This window comes from Canis lupus, chromosome 8 (genome assembly GCF_048164855.1).
Source record: "Canis lupus baileyi chromosome 8, mCanLup2.hap1, whole genome shotgun sequence".
NCBI classification, from domain to species: domain Eukaryota; kingdom Metazoa; phylum Chordata; class Mammalia; order Carnivora; family Canidae; genus Canis; species Canis lupus.
The window spans coordinates 19,808,663-19,830,408 of NC_132845.1; the positions used below are offsets into that span (position 1 = coordinate 19,808,663).

General features: G+C 34.2%; 1 protein-coding gene and 1 long non-coding RNA gene across 31 annotated transcripts in view; one reads left to right on the top strand and one right to left on the bottom strand.

Annotated features, from left to right (window-relative positions):
• The window catches only part of ZNF644 (zinc finger protein 644), a 175,029-nt gene that overhangs the window by 71,135 nt on the left and 82,148 nt on the right, over positions 1–21,746 (bottom strand). For 17 of the 28 annotated variants that reach the window (XR_012035043.1, XR_012035042.1, XR_012035041.1 and 14 more), the window contains 3 exons: positions 14,524–17,561; positions 13,739–14,344; positions 11,697–11,819 (listed from right to left, as the gene is read on the bottom strand). The exons of 4 other annotated variants lie outside the window; for them this stretch is intronic. Coding sequence is in view for 19 of the 24 variants with exons in the window: in XM_072834424.1 (XP_072690525.1) it covers positions 11,697–11,819; positions 13,739–14,344; positions 14,524–17,561 (3,767 nt within the window). In the remaining 5 variants the exon portion in view is untranslated. Of the gene's footprint in view, positions 1–1,238; positions 1,309–11,696; positions 11,820–13,524; positions 13,625–13,738; positions 14,345–14,523; positions 17,562–19,429; positions 19,541–21,746 lie in introns of those variants that run through there. 7 more of the 28 variants (XM_072834439.1, XM_072834437.1, XM_072834436.1 and 4 more) reach the window with 6 other exon arrangements.
• LOC140637936 (uncharacterized) overlaps positions 1–21,746 on the top strand; it is a 77,101-nt gene that overhangs the window by 49,319 nt on the left and 6,036 nt on the right. For 2 of the 3 annotated variants that reach the window (XR_012035051.1, XR_012035050.1), the window contains 4 exons: positions 10,465–10,526; positions 10,621–10,821; positions 16,748–17,018; positions 20,184–20,323. This is a non-coding gene — a long non-coding RNA (uncharacterized lncRNA). The remainder of the gene's footprint in view (positions 1–10,464; positions 10,527–10,620; positions 10,822–16,747; positions 17,019–20,183; positions 20,324–21,746) is intronic. The other variant, XR_012035052.1, reaches the window with a different exon arrangement.

The window sequence follows — 21,746 nt, forward strand, 5'->3', positions numbered from 1 at the left end:
TTTTCAGATACTTGACTTCTCCTTCAGTCACTTATTCTAAAAAATCTAATTAAGGGAAAAAAGGTTTTTTGTTTTTGTTTGTTTTTGTTTTTTTTTTTTACAGGTAGGAATGACCGGACATAAAACATTTTGTTGGTCTTTGAATACAACTATACCATTCCTTTGGACAAAGGGATGACAATATTCCAGGGTGCTGCTGGTCAATTAGCAGGAAGAGAAGGATCTAGGGATCCAAGGGAAGGGGAACAAATGTAACTGAAGAGTTACACAAATGGGTTTTCTTCTGTTAACCTGTCATGTGAAATCCCCTGGAAAAATTCTAGGTAAGAGAGAATAGGAACTGGCTATTCAAGGATTCTGTGAAATGAGTTGTTCAAAGTCCAGATTCCAAAAGAACAGATGCTACTATTACAAAACCAGTAAACAGTTTCTCACAGTAGTCAAGTGGCAATGCTAACAGAAATGTCATATAGAAAATTAAAAACCATGAAAAGCCTAGATAATAGATAAATCTCATTCAAGCCACTGGTTTCTGCTTCTTGTCACCTGCCTCTTTAAAAGTAAAATCTTGCTTGGGCCCAGAGTCTTCCTTTGCTTATGCTCAGAAGAAGAATCTAATAATAAAGAACTGTAGGAAATCAAGTTAAGTATTAAAGAATGGCTAATTCAAAGCTAAACAACCAAAATCTGGAATAGAAAAATCTTGTAAGTTATTAGTTTCTCAGTCAAGAGCCTGGCACGTGGTAGAAACTCAACAAATACTTCTGGTGTAAAAACAATGGAAATCTCAATAACCTTCGACATTTAGACAGCATATGAGTGGAAATTTGTTCTACCACTATGCAATACAGGTAGCATTTCTATAGAACATATATTCATTCATTCGTTTAAAATGAGTATGTTGCTAACAGTCACACTGAAATTCTTCATTCATCAGTCTATAGCTTAGATGTAGAAACAAAGTTCTTCACAACCAGTAGGAAGAGTAAGGTATCAAGTGCTTTTGTAATTAGCACCTTCTTTTTGCTAGTTGCACTGGTGAGCAATCTGAATTTAAGTGGATTTTAAAACATAAAGCAATTAACACACTAGAAGAGTTTAGGGAACTCAAAGGGCTAAGTGCTACTAGATGTCAGCTATTCTCCTATCTAAAAGGTAAAACACACACTATCCCTGTCTTTGTTATGTGGAACAGAGTAAGCATTTGGTTTATGGAGAGATTACAGGGAGAATCTTACTTTGATGAGCTCGCTGGTTGTCAAAATTGCCACACTGTATTCAAATTCCTTTTAAAATGTAAATAAATTACTGTAGGATACAAACAGAATGCATTATAACAATCCTTTAAAAATTTGTTCACAGAATGCTAATGTTAAGTGTGTAAAGCAAATTGAAGGAGAGGGGCAGGGGGTAATGGGCAAGTATGTAATAGAATGTAGTATCGGTATTATTTAAATGCTATAATTCTTTAAAAATGGAACTGGACATGTTTACTTTGAGATATAGAACTTTTTTATTTTAATACAGGAAAAATAATTTTTATGACTTCTAATGTTGTATGGACTCTAGAAACTGAGGTTTAGGCTGTTTTATGAATGATCAGATCTAAATTTTAAATGAAAGTGCCATAGTATTTGTAGTGATTAATATTTGAAGGTATCCTGACTTTGCAAAGTAGGACAACTCTGCCAGCATATGATTGAGAATTGCCATTACCCAGGAATCCAATTAAGTTTAGAGAACCACTGCATTGGGCAGTTTGTCCATCCTTGGAAGTTTGTCCATAAAGTAAGGATATTAAAAACTTGGGACTTCTGGTAATTATACCTAAATACCTTGGTGTCCTAATATCTCCATGATCACTTTTAAATTTCTTATCCCCTGAAATGTCACTTATTTTAGGTGGTAAAACATGAATACATTTTACAGGAATAGTTTTTTCTAATACCAACATCCAAACTTTACTCCTGAATTATTAACACAAACATTTTAGAAAAATCTGCAAAAAAATGAGTATTTAATATATTGTTAATATGCACAAAGGGGACATCCATATGGTATTGTCTTCATGAAAAAGATGATTTACACAAAATGTTCCACCAAATGAAAAAGATGATATACAAACATCTATTACATAAATGTTCTCATTCAACAGTTTATTATATATAAAGGGAAAAGCAGTTTTATTCTGGATTGTACCAGGAGTCATTAGAACATTAAAAGCAGAACACTAACACATTCAATTTTAGTATAATGGGGCCTTTATCAATATTTGTGATAAACAGCCAAAGTTAAGTTAAAGTTGTTTACATTAATAATCTGTCAAACACATAACTTCATACAAAGCCTTTCTTTGAAATGAGATTTTATTTGCACTTAGTGTTAAAAAATAAAAATGCACACTTTTTATTGCTTCCAAAGTATTTTAAATCTCACACTTTCTATACTTAAAATTTGCACAAAATACTAGATTGGCTTCAGAAATTCTTAATTTTCTTCTCCTTGAGCATGACTGTATGTTTAGAAAGGAACAAACTCAGTCATTCAAACCTTCCTAAGGTGCCTATTCAGGGTGGCAGAAAATGTTTAATCAATATTAACCAAAAGACTGTTAAAAACATCTTTGCAGTTATCTGATTTATAAAGGATCTAATTTGTTACTGGGAGTATTTTACTTGTAAGGTGAATAAATTATGCTCTAAGGTTATATCCAAAGTTTTAGAATATATATTTTCTTCAGTAAAACAGCTATTTGGTCAAATAGGAATGAAAGAAAAATACAGTAGACTTATGAACCCTTGAAAAGAACACCATACTGCTATGCTACAAAATACAAACAACAGTGACAACGACGAAGACAACAACAACAAATGTGTCTAAAGCGCTAAACCAGTGAAAAAGCAAATCAATAAGAAACATAAGAGATACAAATTCGAGTTTGTTTTCTTCTGAGCATTATTTAGTTTTACACCTAGAAGAAAAAGAATTTACTTTGGGCTCCAACATTATTAAGTAAGTCCTTATGCCCTTTCCACCTTTCTGCCCATTACATACAACTGTTTCAATGAATTTCATTTGCTACACTACACAAATGATCTCCAAAAATGAGTATTTATTTCTTAGAAACATATGAACCTTCTCTGTGGTAAAGAAGCACATAACTAATTCACCTCCAAAATATTTTTATGTGCCATCATCCTCCCCTACCCATTTAACTCAAAGTCCCATCTCATCTGTTTTGTTCCTAACTGGCTTTTGGCATCTCTGGAGTAAAGTGAAACTTAATGGCCAGGTTATACACATTCAAGATAAGAGGTATGATATAGCTTTACTAGAAGGGAAGAAAATTTCTTCTCCATCTAGTTGGCCTGTGTAAGATGGGTAGGCAGCAACAGCAGCTATTAACTCATTTAGAAGACGGTAGGGATAAAAAAGATGGAAACAGGCAAGTTCATCATTACACCACCATTAACACACTGGTGGTGGAGGTTAGGTAGTGACAGCGGAGAGGTTGGAGAAGAATGCATATGTCCCAAGGGGCACACAAATATGAGATCATAAACTCAATTCTACTTGCTGTCTTTAATCCTTCAAAGTTTATAAGTTCCAAGCATATAAAAGACTGTGCAAAGACCATTTTCTTTCCCTTACCCCAACTAAAAAAGGAACATGGCTTTTTTGGGGGGTAAGAAAGGGAGGAGAAACATGTTACCTTGTATAAAATAGGGATGGGGGATAGAGGAAGCCAAATTCTTATTTCTTCAGAGTACACTCTTCTCTTTGCATAAAGTGCCTACAAGACAGACTTCATAGGTATATGACTTGTGCAATTACATAGAATCCCATACTTGGTTAAACACTGTTATTGTACACAGTCTTGAAATTCTTAATAGTTTTTTAACACAAGGTGTTACATCTTCATTTTGCACTGGATCCTGCAAATTATGTAGCTGGTTCTGGGTCCTGAGTACCTACCACTCTAAATGGGAAAGGCAGGCCTCGCTCGGCCTCTTAAACTCCTGGCTCGTAAAAAAAACAAAAAACAAAAAACAAAAAAAAAACCTATTAAGAGAAAAATTGTTAAAGCCCACTTTCTATAGCCCATTAAAATGGAAAGGACTTTCCTACTCCCAATACCAATTTTTTTGTTTGTAGGTATACTGCCATAATTAAACCAGTCATTATTCCAAAGATCTACATAAAGCAGTTTAAGTGGTTTATTGTCATGAAAAGCAATGTTCCCCTTCCAAACAGAATTAAGCAGATAGATATACAATTAGCAACCTCAGAAGTATACTTTCACCATTATTTTCTCTTGATATTTTCACTCCAAAATTGGATATTTTTTCAGTAGCCTAAGGTACTTTCATCAATTTTTAGAGTTTCCATTCTCAATGACTAAAAGTAATAACTAACCCAGAATCACAGAACAATCGTGGCAAAGTTAATTAGATTCTGTATGATTGAACATTTTACCTAGAGGAGGATGGAATGCAAAATATTTGAAAAGCAGATTTCCTTTGCAGTAAGTATGAGGCTTATTGCTTAAAGTATTAGTCTAGAAGAGACAGGTAGCTTGAGTCTGTCCTACAAATAAAGGGTTATATTAAGGGTAGGAAGAGCCTTCTATCCTTTGTACAGAGAATGAGTTCAAGCAAATGAACTTACCCTTTATTTAAACTTAGTTCTACCTAGGAGGAAAAAAGGTATATTCAATTTGTAGAAGTCTAAGTCTCTGCTATTTTAAAGTAGAGGGGATATCAGTAAAAGAATATTCTGAGTAATATTCCACTAAGGTGTCAAAGGAAAAGTTAAACATAACTATGATACTTTATCAAAGATTTTTATCAACCAAAAAATTGGAGGCAGATTAGTTTTTCCAGCTTGTCAAAAGCTAACAATACCCTGGCTACAAGTTGTTGACTGGTCAGTTAAGAGTTAATAAGGATAGCAAATATATTATTTCTCTGTGGTAACAGGTTAAGAAAAAATACTTAAAATTTCTCCTTAAGGTGGGTTGAACTTGCATGCTGTTTTACTAAAGCAAAATATGCACTTACCAATATCATTTTTCCAAAACTAATACATATATAAAATTGTAATAAACATTAAAATACGTAACTAATCTGCTATGAATCACTTTTGTTTAGAATTACTTGCATATAATCACACTCCCTGACACCTAAAAGTCTCAATATTTCCAAAATATCATTTCATATTTAGTAGGAGTAATTAAATAAATGTTTCTGATTATACAATTAGGTAAGGAAACCACCTCACTTTAATATTGCCATTAAATTACCTTTAATATAGTCATGTTCAACTTACATAGGGCGCACAAGAATTGTAACAGTACATCTAAAGGTCACAAATGCACAAATCCCAATAAATCTGATTTTTTTTTTTATAATTTTGAAGTGTTTACACATTCCAGCCAAAATCCAAACTATAATCAAACATGGCGCTGACAGGCATCTTCTGCTTTGAACTAACTTCCAGCTAAGGCCACAATTAAATATGTTCTAACCGCTACACAACAAAAATTAACCTTATTCCTCAAATTCCAGACACAACAAAAAACAGTGACTACTATTTTTCTACTTCTTACATACATGAGGAACCAGCAGTCTCCAAAAACCAATCCTCTCACCCTAACTTCCAAAAAACAAAGTCTGTGTATTGTTTTATTATTTCCATAAAGTCATTTAGTGCAGATTACCTACAAGTTAGCCCCAGCCAGAACATGCCTTGTTACTGTAAGGCCTAACTATATCTTAATCCAGATCATAAACAGCATTAAAAAATTCATGTTAGAATAGGAACCAGAGCAAAAAGAAAACATCAGAACAAAGGATATAAAGATATTAGACATGTTAGAAACTCCAAGCATATAAATATCTGGGTTAAAAAAAAAAGATATAAAAAGAAAAACTCAGACAATTAGTAACAGAACCAACAGCAATGGTAGGGGACTAGTTAAGATTTTTATGAAAAACAGGTGGTTGATCAGAAAAGATTACCAACCAAATAGAATTCCTAAATTTTAAAACTAGTGACATCAAAAGCAGGCATCATAAAATATAAATATTTTGTGCTACAATGGTACAAAACTCTTCAGTGTTCCATTCTTCTAAATACAGACTTACTGATTGAATAAGTGTGGTTTTTTGCTTTGTTACAGTGAATAGCTAGATGATGATGTGCTGCTGGATAAGTAATAAAGCCTACCGTTTTCTTAGGAAACACCATGGTAGAAGATTCATAAACTATACTGACTGTACAACCATCCTCCTAATAACAAGATTTAAAACCTGAGCTATCTGTCTCTGTCCTCTTACTCTTCTACCTTTAATCTGCCAAATTCTGCTTATTTTACTCCCATAGTATTATCTGTACACTTATTATCTTTTCTTTACATTGACATTGCCCTGGTTCAGGACTCCTAAAATGACCTTACCTACAATTTCTCCACCTCTACAGTAAATTCTTTAACTTTTCTCAAATTCTTTAAAAGAAAATCTTCACTTGTTCCTCACTACAAAGTTAATCCCATCACCACGCATTAGCATTCCATATCCTCTCTACTCCTCCATCTCCTACTTAACTCATGTTTTCATAAACTGCCCACTGTCCCAAGTTGCTCCTTCCTATAGGTATGCTTCTTCCTATCCCTGATTCCTACTTCCATTTCAATTAGCTATTCTCAGGGTCCAAATCAAATATTACTTCTAAAAGCCTTGCTGGGTCCTGGTCCAGCTCCAAGTACATTTCCCCTCCTCTAGACTTTCACAGAATTTCATGAGGAGAGGTGTACCTCTCCAACAGCACTTAACAATTTGTCTTGTATTACAGTTATGTATTATGTACTTCTACCGTAAGATCCAATTTATCTCTGCAGTATTTAGCACAATGCATAAACCAAAGCAGGAGCTGAAAAAAATTGCTGGTTGAATTAGTGAATAAATCAGCCAATCAATTTTTAGTATTATGGGCAAATAGTCCATTTTTGCTGGCATAATAAAACACTTAGTATCCATAAGGGTGACTCTTACTTATCAAATGATTAAATTATATTCAGTCTAGTTTCACAAGGTAGAAATTAGAACAATATCTTAGAAACATTACTATCAAAATGGTTAGGATAAAATCACGTGTGACACTAGTCTTCAATTACCTGGAAAATTTATTCAGCTTGAACAATTTATTGCTGTGCTAATGCAGAATAATGATACATCTGTGAAGATGAATATATACAGATATATACTTTTAATGAAGAACAGTACTACAGAGATAAGTAATGGCAAAAAAAGCACAGAAACCCATCTTTCATTTTATTTGAAAATAAAAAGATGGGTAAGCCCATCTTTTTAAAATACAGGTTTGGCCACATTATTCCCTTATCTAAAAAAATTTCTTCAATGATTTCCTAAATTTTTTTGCAAGCATTCAAAGCATCAACCCCACCTTTCAGGCATTACTATTTTCCCAAAGACCTGCCATTCAATCTCCCAGTACCTCTTGAACTAGAAGTTTCATCCCTTTGTGCCTAAACTATGTCTTTCTTTCTGCCTAGAATGTTCTACATTGTCTCTTCTTCCTAAAACTACTCATTCTGCAAGTTCAGGGTCTAGCTGGAACCTTATGAAGTTTTCCATAGTGGTACACTTGTACTCATCCCACAAGATCGTGAATGTGTGTGTGCAGCTGATGTGCAGGCTCTTTACAGCCTCAGCTAGTTAGCATTGTCCTGGTATATGGATATAATAACTAAAAATTTTGTTTAATGAATGAAAATTTTGACTACCAGTTTTTTTCTTTCTCATTTTAAACATAATGACAAGAGACACAGGAGCATGAACTACTCTTTTCCTTTTTCATTCTCTTTAAGGCTCTATTTAATAATGAGACAAGCTGTAAGAGCAGCAGGAAAAAAGAACACAACTTATTTCCCAGCTCCCCTCAAAAGGCCTAGACTAAAATAAATACCTTTATCTCCTACAGCACTTATGCTTTACTTCCATTTACTTGTGTACTATCTTGCATAGTTCTCTAATTTGGACAGTTTTGTATGTGTTGCCAAAAATGCTTTCCCAAGTTCTTTGATGACAGGGAAATGTTTCATACTTTTCATGTATCCTCCATATAGCCTAGTCTAGAGTAATCATCCAGGTATTTGCTTTAACTAGATGCTAGTTAACTCCTTTAATCACAATAAGAAGATAAAAATATTTTGTTTGTACTCTTTCAAGTTGAATGAATCGCTATAAGAGCAGGCAATTTCCTCAAAATGCAATATTATAATAATGTTTTAAAAGACACTGCAGAGACACTCATGAAAAGACAGATAATTTAATGCATCTTGAGAAGCTTTCACAATACTATTTTTTTCTTTCCACCACAGGAGAAAAGTGTTCCTATAGCACTTTCCACAATGTAAGAATTACTTTCCTGGTGGCTTATATACCCACTCAGCACCTGGCACTGTGTTACACATTCATTAGCACTTGTTGTTGCAAGCCTCTCTGGCCAATTATATCATTAAAGCTGAAAACAGGCAAAGGACCCTATTAAAAGTAACACACAATCTACTATTCCATTTAAAAGTGGATGGTAAAAAAATAAAACACTGACTTTACTAAAAAAAGAATGTAGATATTGCATTGGCGGTATTGACTGAAAGACTCTAGTAACAATTTTTAACTTCTCTTTTTCTCATTGGAAGCTATTTATTAATTATGATGGTGGTGCGTCTATTAGTGTAGAATAACAATAATCCTGCTTTGTTCTGGAATGAAATGAAGCCTTCTCCCACATGTATTTGCATGTAAAAATATTTTGGGAGGCACCTGGGTCAATGACCCAAAAAAGATTGAGAACTATCACATTAGAATTATATGAGTCACCAGTAAATAGCTATTTGTGGAGGCAGAGGAGCATCCTTTTTGGTTGATTCAGGGCAGCTAGAATATTTCTCTCCCTCAGAAGACTGCTAGTTCTCACAAAAGAGGCCAGGAACTAGTAACTTCTAAAAAGGCATGGGGGTTTATTCTATCACAGGTAACCAAGCCCACGTTTAGCATTTACTCTAGGGATATCTAAGCTTTTTCTTCAAAATAAATAAAATCTACATGAATGAAGACTACCTGAATTAGGAAACAGGTATCAGACATTCTTACGAAGGCTTTAGTCCTACCTACTTTCCCTTTACATTGTTCCAGTTTTGTGATCTATTTGGATTAAGGTAAAGTTTTTTAAAAAGGATTTTTCTATTATTTTTTTAATCAAAACAACATCTACATATTCTTGAAATATAATGCTTGTTATTCATATGAACTGATGAATCCCCTTCCAGAAACTATAGGTTGGGACCATTGACTTACACCACTGAAACTCAAATGGGGGAAGAAAATAGGCATGTGGAGCTTATAAAGATAATATAGAATGTCCCATTTGGAAAACAAAAAATATTAATAAAGCTGATTTTAAAAACTTCTTAGTTAGCATAAGTAAGCACCAAAGACATCTTCCATGTAGCTCTACTGGTCAAGAAGCTTTCAAAAATCAGGGAAAAGTTTCAGAATTTCTAAGAAAAGGTACATGAGTTTTCAATTTTTTTTAAAAGTGGGTATAGGGGAAAAAAAGTGAGTATGGGCTGTGGAAAATACCATCCTAGACTTTCTTCAGCTTTTCATTTCCCTTCTCTTTGCCAAACACACACTTTATGTTTTCTAACACTTCTGGCATTTTGGTTGGTATTTAAGGTATTTAAAAAGTAATAGCCACTTTTATTCTTGATGCCCAAAGAAATGTATCCCCACTGATCCTGTATTACTTTTTCTCCTTAATAGTGAAATTTTTAAGATAATAAAGTGTTCATTAGGATGAACCCTTGGTCAGTGGAGGGTTACGACCAGTTATTTATAATTAATCCTACATTTTGAAAGATTTTCAGATGAAGTAAAACCATTTATTAATGACCTACAAAATCTGTACTGGGAGATGTGCCTTTTTGAGTATTTGTAATTATTTGTCTGAATTGTCAGATTGAAACATTTTTTTTAAATCCTGCAAAATCTAATCCAGGTCTGCTTCTTGGGTCCCTGTTCTTTGTAAGACTCAATATTTATTTATTCAGTCTTTACCAGAATGCTCCCCACCTTTAACTTCATTTTAGGATTTCCAACTGTTTTTTCTGTACGTGGCAGACAATAGTGATTACAAATATCTAGCATAAGATAGTGATTTCTCAACTTTAATAACTACATAAATTTGGGTAACTTGCTTAAATTCTCTAGGCCCCAGTGTCCTGTAAAATTGAGAGAATTATTGTACCTACAACTCATTCGGTGGTTGTGAAGGTTAGATGTTATGCATGCAAACTGCACAGCACAGTGCTGGACACATAGTCATTATTCAATATAAGTTAGTGATTATGATAACAATGATAAATTTCTGTTCCTATAGTTTTTTCTTCTTGGTGCCTCCCTGCTTCTAATGTCTGCAATCACCTTCCAAGTCTGATGAAGGTAGGAGTAATATCATAAAAACTAAAACCCCACAGGTAAGAGGTTACTAATTCAGTAAAATAAAACTTGCTCTATTTTTCTCCCTTTAATATAGTCAACAGTCATCCCTGGTCATTTGTATACCAAGTCAAAGGATAAAGCAAAGAAGCAGAAGAAAGAAAGACATTAGTATGAATACAAGTGTTTCTTTGGTAGCAAGAACATATTGGATGTAAGCCATAGGAAGACATGAGGAAGAACAAAAAAGTTGGGAAAACAACAACCAGAAGAAAGCAGAAGACAGTGATCTAAAAGAGTAAGGGAAATAAAAAGACTGGAAGGAGAAATTTAGGCAAAAGAATTTATGTAGATATATTTAGAAAAGAGTATATTTCAAGAAGTGAGAGAAATGGGATTTCTTAAGCAGGGCAGCTTGAAAGGCTACAAATGAAAAGAGCAAGGCATTTGTAGGGTAAGGAGCAGTATTACATGTGAGTAAACTAATTAAATTTTTCACAGGCTAGCAATATGAAGAGGTATCTGCAAGGTTGGGCTAACCAACCAAAAATAACACAGAAATGTGCATGCTAACATTTATGTGCTTGGCTATATTTATTAATCCTAAACATAGTTTAGGAGCATTAAAAGAAAAATCTATTCAGTTATCAACATGGGCCATTATTAAGGCTTATCCCTTTAAAGATTTGATCTATAAACCAATGAAAATTCCTTAGTTTTGCTTAGTTTTCTAATCAAGCTACATATTTGAAATTTCACAATAATTTCCTTTCCTAATAAAGCATTTCCTCAAGCTAGAACTACAATCTTTTTTTTTTTTTTTTTTTTTTTTAACCAAAGAGAGGTGCCTTACTGGAATCTACCAACAAAAATAAATTTAAAAATCAAAAATAGTATAATTTAAAAATCAATGGGAATTATGTAGATTCAAAAGTTCTACACCTCTATTGGCTTTTTTTTCCCCCAAATCAAGTCAGTAAGAGCCAAATGAAAAAGAATAACTTGCTTAAAATTGTATCTAACAGTTTACAAGTTGCTGAAATTTAATGTATATTCAGACTCAACTGTGCTTACCAAAGGAAGCTATAAATATCATCTGAATTAGCACCAGTCTGGTGAGAAAAAAAGTGTACTGTATCAAGCAGACTTGCTGTGTTATCTGTTCAAACATACCTGTACCAGTCAAAAGTCCAGCACTCTTCTTTCGTGCATAAGCGCGTAAGTGGTTGGACAGGCTAACAGCACTTGTAAACGTCGTATTGCAATGCACACATGTTCTAAGCTTCACAGGCATACCTATCATTCAAAAGAAAACTATAATCCAGTTCTCACTTCAAAAAGTGAAATTTTCTTAGCTAAAAGCGTGAAGAAAAGTACCACAATAAGGATGGTTTAAAAAAAAAAAAAAAAACGTTCATTGAATTAGCTTAACTTAAAATAAGGAGGGGGAATTAAGTTAACTAATATTAGTTTGCTGTTAGTATTTAGAGCCAACCCATGCTCTTTGGAAATGTGGAAGAGGAGTGCCTTGAACCTCTGAGCTCCTCTGGATTTAACACCTATTATCACTTTCTTGCAGATTTCTGTGTTACGCAGATCATTTCCTAAACCTAAAATACAATCCTGTGATTTGAAGAGCACAGTTCAGTTGAGAAGTTTCAAAGCTTACAACATTACCAATAAAAAGAATTAAAAAGTCTAGTTGACAAAGTGGTAATTAAAGTGTTTTACCCACAAAACCGTAAAAGGCTCAATACTAAATTAGGTTTTCTGATGAAGGCTGGGAGAAAAGGTGGTAAAACACACCATTGAGCAGCTGTTAGACACAACATTTTATTCAGGGCATTTTATGTTCATTACTCTGAATGCGCAATCAATAATGAAAGTTAATGATTTGAAGTTTTTTACTAAAATCTTTGTGCTAAATAAATGATCAACAAGCTAACATCTTAGTCATCACAGGAAAGAAAACATGTTGAAACAGTAAGAAACTCCTAACTTCTAAGACAATCTTCACTCCTCAAACTCCTTTCAGTTGGTTTCTCCAACAATGACATTCAGCCACAAATACACTTTCCATCTCTCAAGTGTACTAAACTTTAGTCAACATAGCTAACACACCTTTCTTACATTTTATTCTTTTGAAAAAAATGTTGAAGATTTGACTTTCAAAGACTCTCTTCATACAAAAGAACCTATTTACCAGAAACCCATACAAGAAAGTTTTTCAGATCACTCACAACACAGTGTAATCTTTCCTTAAATCAAAACTGCATATAAATATCTGGGCTATCCCAATGTCTGCCAAAATAAACAAGTCAACACTGAAGTAATTTTATTCATTATGAATTCCCCTGACCAGTTAGTTTTACCTTAGACACATTGGACTTGGGGCTAAAATTATGAGACCATCTAAGTTCATCCTCAACATTCTTAACCTCCAAAAGAAACCTACAAAGCCACTTAAAATTCTTCGAGTCTAAAAGTATAAATCAGACTTAGCAATAACAAATACAGTTTGGCTATTTTATTTGCTACCTCATTTGCCAACATACACAAACAATTCTTTTGAAAAGGAAAAACTATTGGTGCACAAGCACTAACCTAAACCATCCGTTCTGTTCCTTTAGACCACCACTGTAAAATCTAAAACCCCAAACAAATGTTTTATACTCACAACAGTTCTCCAAAACCAAACTATCCCACAATACAGTGAGGAATTGGAGAAGGAGAAGTTTTTTTGGGTTAATCACAACACACAACAGACACCAATCCATTCAGTTTAAAGAGTCTATTTGTTTGTTTATTCATTTGACTTAAGCAGAAGGAAAACCAACAGCTATATCTTGAAAACATTATCACCTTGGAGCACTGGCAAATATAGGACAGGTTCGCCATTTCAGTAATGCTATGCTTTTGAACAACGTCAACCTCCCATCCATAGGACCATCCCCCAGCCACAGCAAATTTTATTTTACAGATCTACTTTTTTTGTTCTCACCTTACATTCTGACCAAGAAATGAGGCACAGAGAATTCAGTGCTGATGAGCATCAACTGATGATTTATATAGAAATGACAGTATAACCAATCTCTGCTCTGCAAAAAAAGCAGCTTAAGTAAAAAGATTCTAAGAAAGTATTTTCTACAAATATTCTGTAACAATAAGCATAACTGTATTTAAATTCTAGACGACAGTCATAGACATCCTCTTACCTGAGTGCATAGTCAAATCCATTCTTTGTGGTTGATACATCAAGGGACTGTCTTCACTTAATGGAAGAACACACTTCTGAACAAATCTCTTTCTTGCAGTTTGATTATGAATTTTTTGAGGAGAAATAGTAGAATTCCTTTCTTCTCCCATCCTTTTATTTTTAAGTAGTTCTATCAGTGTAAGAGACTGATTCTTTTTTCCACTGGGTAGTTCTGGTTTTGTTTCATCATATTCATTTAAGAAACTCAGCCCTTCTTCTTCTGATGCAGACACTGATAAAGCTTCAGTCTTTAGGCCATTACGGTATGCTTCAAGAGGTATAACATTTTGAGATAGAAAGTCATCACTTGATGCAAGTTTTTGAGCTACAAATGGTCTGGGAATAATACGACGACTGTTCAATGCTTTCAAGATTTTTTCATATTTTTCTTCATTTTGCATCATCTCATTCAAAACACAGATTGGAGATTTGTGAGCATCCCATTTGGTCTTTCCAAGTCTTTTCAGATGGCCTCTAACATGATTCGATAATCCAATTTTAGTATCAAACCAACCACCACAGAGCTGACAAGTGTGTTCAGAAGTGGTTTCAGACTTCTCTATAGCTAAAAAAAATTTTTTAAGAGTAACATCAGAATTTTTCATAAAGTGATCATCTTAAAGCCAATAACTCTGAAATATAAAGTTATGTGATTCTAATAAAGACCAAATCTGAGCAAAACCTTCAAATCCTTTGAATTTGAATACAGACATATTAACCCAAATTATCTACATGAAAACTTACCTTTTCTAACTCGCTTAACAGGTGTCCCTGTACCAGTTCTTTTGAAATGTTGCATTTTGTCACTTGTGGCTATTTGTTCTGGTGATACAACATGGCGGGCTTCATAGCTTAATCCAGCTCTGTGAAGATGTCCTCGGACATGATTTGACAACCCAACACCTGTTTCAAATGTTGCTGGGCAGTAAGGACATGATTTCTTCTCAAGAGACAAATCAGTCCAGTGAAAAACAGAACTATGCTTTGACAATGAAGTTTCTGCATTTTCTAAATGCTGAGAATCATGTATGTCATGCAAAAAGTTATTAGTTCCAGCATCTTCATAATATTCAAAATAAAAGCCATCGTTTTGATCATAACTAAGAGTAGCATTTTCTCCAGGCTCTTGACTTTCCACCTTGCTTTTAAACAGTGGGAATAAGTTTACATGTTCTTGATTAATATCATTATAGGTTTCATCTTCCATAGCCTGTGTAGTGTAGTCACCTAACTCAACATTATCCCAAGAACTTTCATCTTCTGTTTCATAGCTGTCTTTCTTTTCAGCAGAATTAAGTTTCTGCAAAACAACAACTGTCATTTTATGCAGGAAATCTGGATAGCTATCCAAGTCTTCTCCTCCAACAGAGCTTTCCTTCTTAGATTCCTTAACTACTCTCTTTACAGCTACACGTCTATGTTCTTTGAAGCTTTCTGGCCTTTTGGTATCAGAGTTTTGAGAGTCTGAAATGAAACTATTGTTGTGAGAATTACTTGATGACGAGAACAAATGTAAAGAATTCAATGAGCTGGCTTCTTCTTTTTTGAAATGTAGAGGATACGATTCACCTGATTTTTTGATCATCCTATAGTTTTCATATTTGTGTCTATATAAATAGTTGCTATTTGCCTTGGCATTAGATTTTTCTTTTGCTGCTTGATGGAAATACTTAGGTTTTTGGTCAGAGCTGCTTTTAATCGTAACAGTCTTGTGAGAATTGTTTTGATTGCACACATTTACACCTGACTGGGCAATGCTTTTCCGAGCTTTTTGTATTCTGTGTGGCCGCTTGTGGAATTTGGAAAAATTACTTGATTGTGAAGATGATCCAAATGTTCGCTTTACATCTTGTTTTAAAGCGGAATTCTTTGGAAATGTGGCTGACTGTTGTTTAATTAATGGTTTAGTGCCATCAATATCTATAGGTTCTTCGAGAATGTCACTTTTTCGTTTATCAAGTCCAAGAGGACTACCAAATGAATCAACACATGATGATGAATGCAAGTATTCCATGTGTTTTTTTAAAATACTTCTGGCTGAAGTAGTAAAAGGACACATCTTACATATATAGGTGGCTGATTTTTTGGATGATCCTACAACAGAGTCTTTCATGAAAGTCTTTTTTTGCGTTTTTCTCTGGGCTACATCAGAATTGACGATAGGGCATTTTACCACTGCTCCGTGGGCAATGCCTCGATGGCATTCTAATTCATTTTCTGTCACAGCCATGAAGTTACACTCTTCACAGCAGTAGTACCTTTTATCTTTTTCATGGGTTTTAGCATGTTGCACAAATGTTTTAGGGCAATTGGTACCAAACACACACTGAGGGCACTGTAATCGTGCACTTCTTCCTTCATCCTGAAGTTCTTTCAACTCACGAATTTCCTCCATCAACTTCTGTCTTCTTTCTTGGTGAATAATCATATGCTTTAGAAGTGAGTTACGATCTCGAAATGTCCGTCCACATTCTCTACAAGCATATGGCCTTGGGACATTAAGATGACGAAAGTGGCTATTCCCATCTAAATGATACATCATATGCCTGTGGAGGTGTTTTTTCTCCCTAAAATTCACATTGCACTTTGTACAGGGGTAGAATGATGGCTCTTCGGTGCTGAAAGTAGCAGGTGACTCGGAATCACTTTCTTCACATTTCTTTTTTAAGGTATTTGAAAGAAAAGTGCTAGTATGAACGGGTGAACTGCCTTCTCCACACTTATCTGGGTTATAAATTAGATGCTGAAAAGCATCCACAGATTCCAAGTCTTCATCAGTTGATTCAGGCTTCACTTTTGATAATGCATATTTCTGTGAGTCTATTGCTTGTAGTTCTTCATTCTGCTCCAGAAAGTCTACTTCTAGCATTTTTGACTTATTGGGTATACAATTAGAATCACTAAAGCAATCCTCAGTATAACGAGTTATCTTGCTTACATCCATTTTTCGCTTTCTCTTTTTTTCTAGACCTACTTTAGAGTGAACTGGAGCTTTATCCACTGTGTCTTCATTAGTCATAAGAAACTGAATGAACTCTTTTTGGGGATCCCAGTTCGTATCATTTTCTGACCTAAATTCATCTGTACCTGAGGAAATTCCTGTCAATGTATCAACACAATCATCTTTTACCAATAAATCATCACTATCCTCACCCACCTCTACTTGATTTATTAAAGTGCTATCTGACTTTATACTACTCCCTACTGAATTCTGAATGTCACAACCAACGGAAGCAGAGGTAGGTAGTTTTTTAATGGAATGGGTTGGATTTTTAGCATGCGCTACATCTGATAACAAAAATAAAACTTGATGTTGACTTGCTTTCTGTGGTGTAGATAGTTGAAGATCAGGTGCCACCTTCAACGCTGAACAAGACTCTGTTGTTGGCTGATCCACAGGTTGTCCAGTGGTTAATGAAACACTGCCTTTATTCATACTGGAAGTCTTAGCTAAGGAGGAGTGTGAAACTGGTCCATTAACAGCAGCTCCTTTAGGCAAGATAAAGTTTTCACTAGAAACAGTAGGAGCACCAGCATGTATAAATAAAGTAGACTGGCCTCCACTTAAGGCTTTTTCAGATTTGTCCTTTGACAGTTCTTCAGGCAGAGTGAGAGTATTATTTTTCTGAAATGATGTTTGACAATCTTTTGGTTTATGAACTCCACTCTCTTTGTCTGAGATAAAACTGTTGTTATCTAGGAGTTCTTCTTTAGCACCAGTAATATCGGTGTTTATCTTCAAATCATCCATATTGTTGGCAAGCCCATTTAACACATTTAGTCTAGAAAATGGAAGAAAAAAAATTTAGATTGGCATGAAAGAAAAAATTCTATTAGAATGTATGGAGAGTTCAAAGTACACACTTTTATTAGTGTGATTCGACTCTTTATATCAAGATCTAATAATTTTCCAAGAATGAGGAAACACTTTAAAAAATGTAAAAGACATTAAAAGTATCTCAAAGGTTAATTTTCTTCTTTGTGCTAGGCAACAACTCCGTATTGCATATATACAAATCATCTAGGGAACAGCAACATTAGAAATGGCCACATTATACTGAATTGCCGGTCTCTATGGAAGAATGTAAGCTCTTGTCTTTAGAACCTAGCACAGTGTTTGGCATAGGTGCTTCAGCAGTATTTGGTGAATAAAGGACTAACATGTTGAACAAGTAAAAACACAACTGCAAAATCAAAGCAAAATGTGTAAGAGGAAAAAGTTTTCTTACTATGAAATGTAGACTCCCTTCAAATAGTGTAAATTCCATCATGGTTCTGACTTTTTTGACTCAGCAATTACAGCAAGACCTTCAAAATATCCAATAATCCTCAAGTACAGTTTATTTATTTTATTTTTAAAAATGATTTTATTTATTTATTTATGAGAGACAGAGAGAGAGAGAGAGAGGCAGAGGGAGAAGCAGGCTCCCCATGCAGGGAGCCCAATGTGGGACTTGATCCCGGGTCTCCAGGATCACACCCTGGGCTAAAGGTGGCACTAAACTGCTGGGCCACTGGGGCTGCCCCCTCAAGTACAATTTAAAGAATCTGTTATTTGGCAACCCTAGGTATAGACTATCCAAAGTGCTGGCATAAAATTCCTTATTTCTCTTCTTTTTTGTACATGGTAGCAAGTACAGTTATTTATTCTCCAAATATTTACTGAGCCCTTACCATGTGCCAGGCACTGTTTTATTATTAGGAATACCAGCAGTAAGCAAGACAGACTAGGTTCCTGCTCTCTGATAAAGAATGAAGTCTTCTGGGCTGCCCCAGTGGAGCAGTGGTTTAGCGCCGCCTGCAGCCTTGGGTGTGATCCTGGGGACCTGGGATCGAGTCCCACGTTAGGCTCCCTGCATGGAGCCTGCTTCTCCCTCTGCCTGTGTATCTCTGCCTCTCTCCCTCTCTCTCTTTCTCTATGAATAAATAAATAAAAAATCTTTAAAAAAAGAGAATTAAGTCTTCCATTGTTCCTTCATAGGATTTTTAATCTGTATAACAAGTAGTATTTTAAGATAGCAGGAACATAATCTGGTATTTAGAAATGAAAATATTTTCAGTATAGGTAATTATTTCTAATATTTTATGGTAGTTAAAGAATAAAAGTTAGCTCTTTATTCTAGTTAAAGAATAAAGGAATTGTTTCTAATTACTTTGTTATTTCACAGCTTAGAACAAGTGCTTGTATGTATGAGCTTACTCTTCCCATAAGATGTGCTCTTTAATACAACAAATATTATAAATATATACTACAAATATCTGTCTTTGGCATTATTATTTATACTAACAATTATTCTGCCCCTCATAGGCCTCAGAATTCTGTTTTGAGATTGGCAAACCTCCACAGTAATAAAAATAGACATCCAATAAGATCATATTCAATGATATCACCCCAAAATGGTGCTAATGCAGCACCCAGCGGGAGTCTCTACATCACATACACAGAAGTTAAAAATGGGCAGCACATAAACATGTGTTAGGGAAGAGTGTGCAAATGTCAATGAAAAGAAAAGCAAACCTTGATGCTATACCATTATCCATTCCTGACATTTCTCATATACAAAAAAAGTAAAGTGTCCAAATAGGAAGAATCTCATAAATCTGAAACGGACAACAGAATTTTTAAAAAGCTAGCCTGAAAGACACTTACTTCGTGTTCCTACTTATTATAATCACAGAGGCAGACAAATATATGCTCAATTTGAAAGCCTGTATTAGCTTTTCTCAACAGGAAGCAATGTTGCTAACGAAGTGGTAAATTCAGTGTTAATGAGTGGCTTCACTGTTACCACCTCAGAGGTAAAACCTTCTATGTTCCATGTTCCACCCATCTGTTCTGGTGTGAGAGGTTCAGAGATGGAACAGACGCTTCCCATTTAAAGCAACTTCATTGGTACCCCCTGAACAGCAGGGTGACAAACTATGAGAATATCATGTCTGCTTGGATTGCATTCTCATTACCAAAATTGCTTTCTGTGAGCCTTCCAAAAGTTCACATTCTAAAGATACCAAAATGTTCTGCTCAAAAACATATGAAAAATATACGTACATGACGTATCTTATCTATAAAACACATCTAGCGGAAGGAAAAACAAAAGATCAAATTAAATATTGTTAAAATATAAAATGAAGTCTTTAATAAAGTTTTCCTTCACACCTAATGAAATATACCTTTCTTGCCCCCCAAATTTATGATTATCTCTACTCAAAAACAGAAGTTATTCTTTTTCAGAATATTATTAGTAGTACATTAATATTAAAAATCTACCTCATCAGTTTAAAAGTATGATATGAGAAGTGACTCAGTAAGCTAGTATTTTAGCAACAATATAAAAAATTTTCCAGTTTAATTTTCAGAGTATATCTTAACTAATAACTGTTCAAAATGTATTTTTTCTTAACAGTATTCAAAACTCATGGCTGCTGCATTAAGATATAATGCAAACACCGAACCATCAAAATCTGTTGCGGTGAATAATGGATCTAGAATTTTTGACATCAAGAATTATTTCCCTACATTCATGGATGGTTATGCAGCATCTAGGCAAGAAAGCATTTGATCTATTAGCTAATTTCACACTGTTTCAAATAATTTTTCCAACTATCTTTGTCAAATATATGTAACAGAGCCATCAATGCTAGTTTATGTTAATTTAAATAAGTAGGGGACATATTTGAAGGTAGACATTATTTATTAAGGGAATTCAAAAAGGGAAATTAAAAAATTAAAATAAACTTCTATCATATGCTTTGACTTCTTAAATTTCAGTGAATTTGCTATACCTATTAGGATATTTTAATAAAATGCTTAGATACTATTACTATGTCCTCCTCCATGTAATCATATAACCACAGAATTTTTGTTTTAAATGCACTTTAAAATATTCTTTAAAAATATTCACACACTTTATAAAAAGCTGCAAATGGAACTTTAAATCTACATAAAACATACTTCAGTTTCTTGAAAATCATAATGAGTTCTACAGCTATAACTGCCTGTAGTTATATACTGTGAGCATTAAAAAAAAATAGTACAAAGGTCAGATCTGTCTTCAAGATGACAGATCATCACTTTTATGCCTCAAGCTAGACTTATTGTCTTAGAAATTTCAAACATCAGTATTTTTGCAAACTATCAGCACTTGCTATAACACCCTCACTACACTACATCTTGAGGTTACTACAGAAGAAATGAGGTGATAATTGCATATTAACATAATTATTCTGTAATCCCTCTGAGCAAGCTTCCTAGGTCACTCAGTAATTCAGATTAGATACAACCTTCCTGTCATCAAATCTATGCTGTCCACTTTCTGTTCATGAATAATTTTTTTATAGAAAATTAGCTTAATTTCATTCTTTTATGTACATTATTAATTGTATTTATTGCAAGTAGGTTAATATTTTGTGGGCACTTATTACATAATACCAACCTTTGTCATGTAGTATAATTTCATACAAAAATGTAATACAATTTGCCCTCATTTTACATTAGTTCATTATTAGCTATATTACACGGCTATAAATAAATTATAAAGTTGCCCACTAGCTGAGTTACAGTGAAGATCTGCCAGATTTTCACAAACCCCATGTTCATTTAAATTATCCTTCAGAACACATGACAACTTCAGTTAGTCATATATGAGATTGGGTCAAGAAAAGAAAAACACTCACAACTGTCATTCTAATTGCAAAACAAATCTTAATTAACTGAAATGCCACATCTACATTTACTATGATATTTAAGACTATACATACTATACATAATGTACAAATATATATACCCCAACCTCAGTTAGTATGTAATGCATGTGAAGAGCATATAACTATGCCATCCAGGTAGTATTCTACTCTGGATGTCATCAAGTGGAAGTACTAAAAAATACATAAATTCATAAGGTTAACTATCCAGCATGCCACATGATAAAATGAAGAGAAAACTTGGTATGCTTAGCCTAATAATTAGC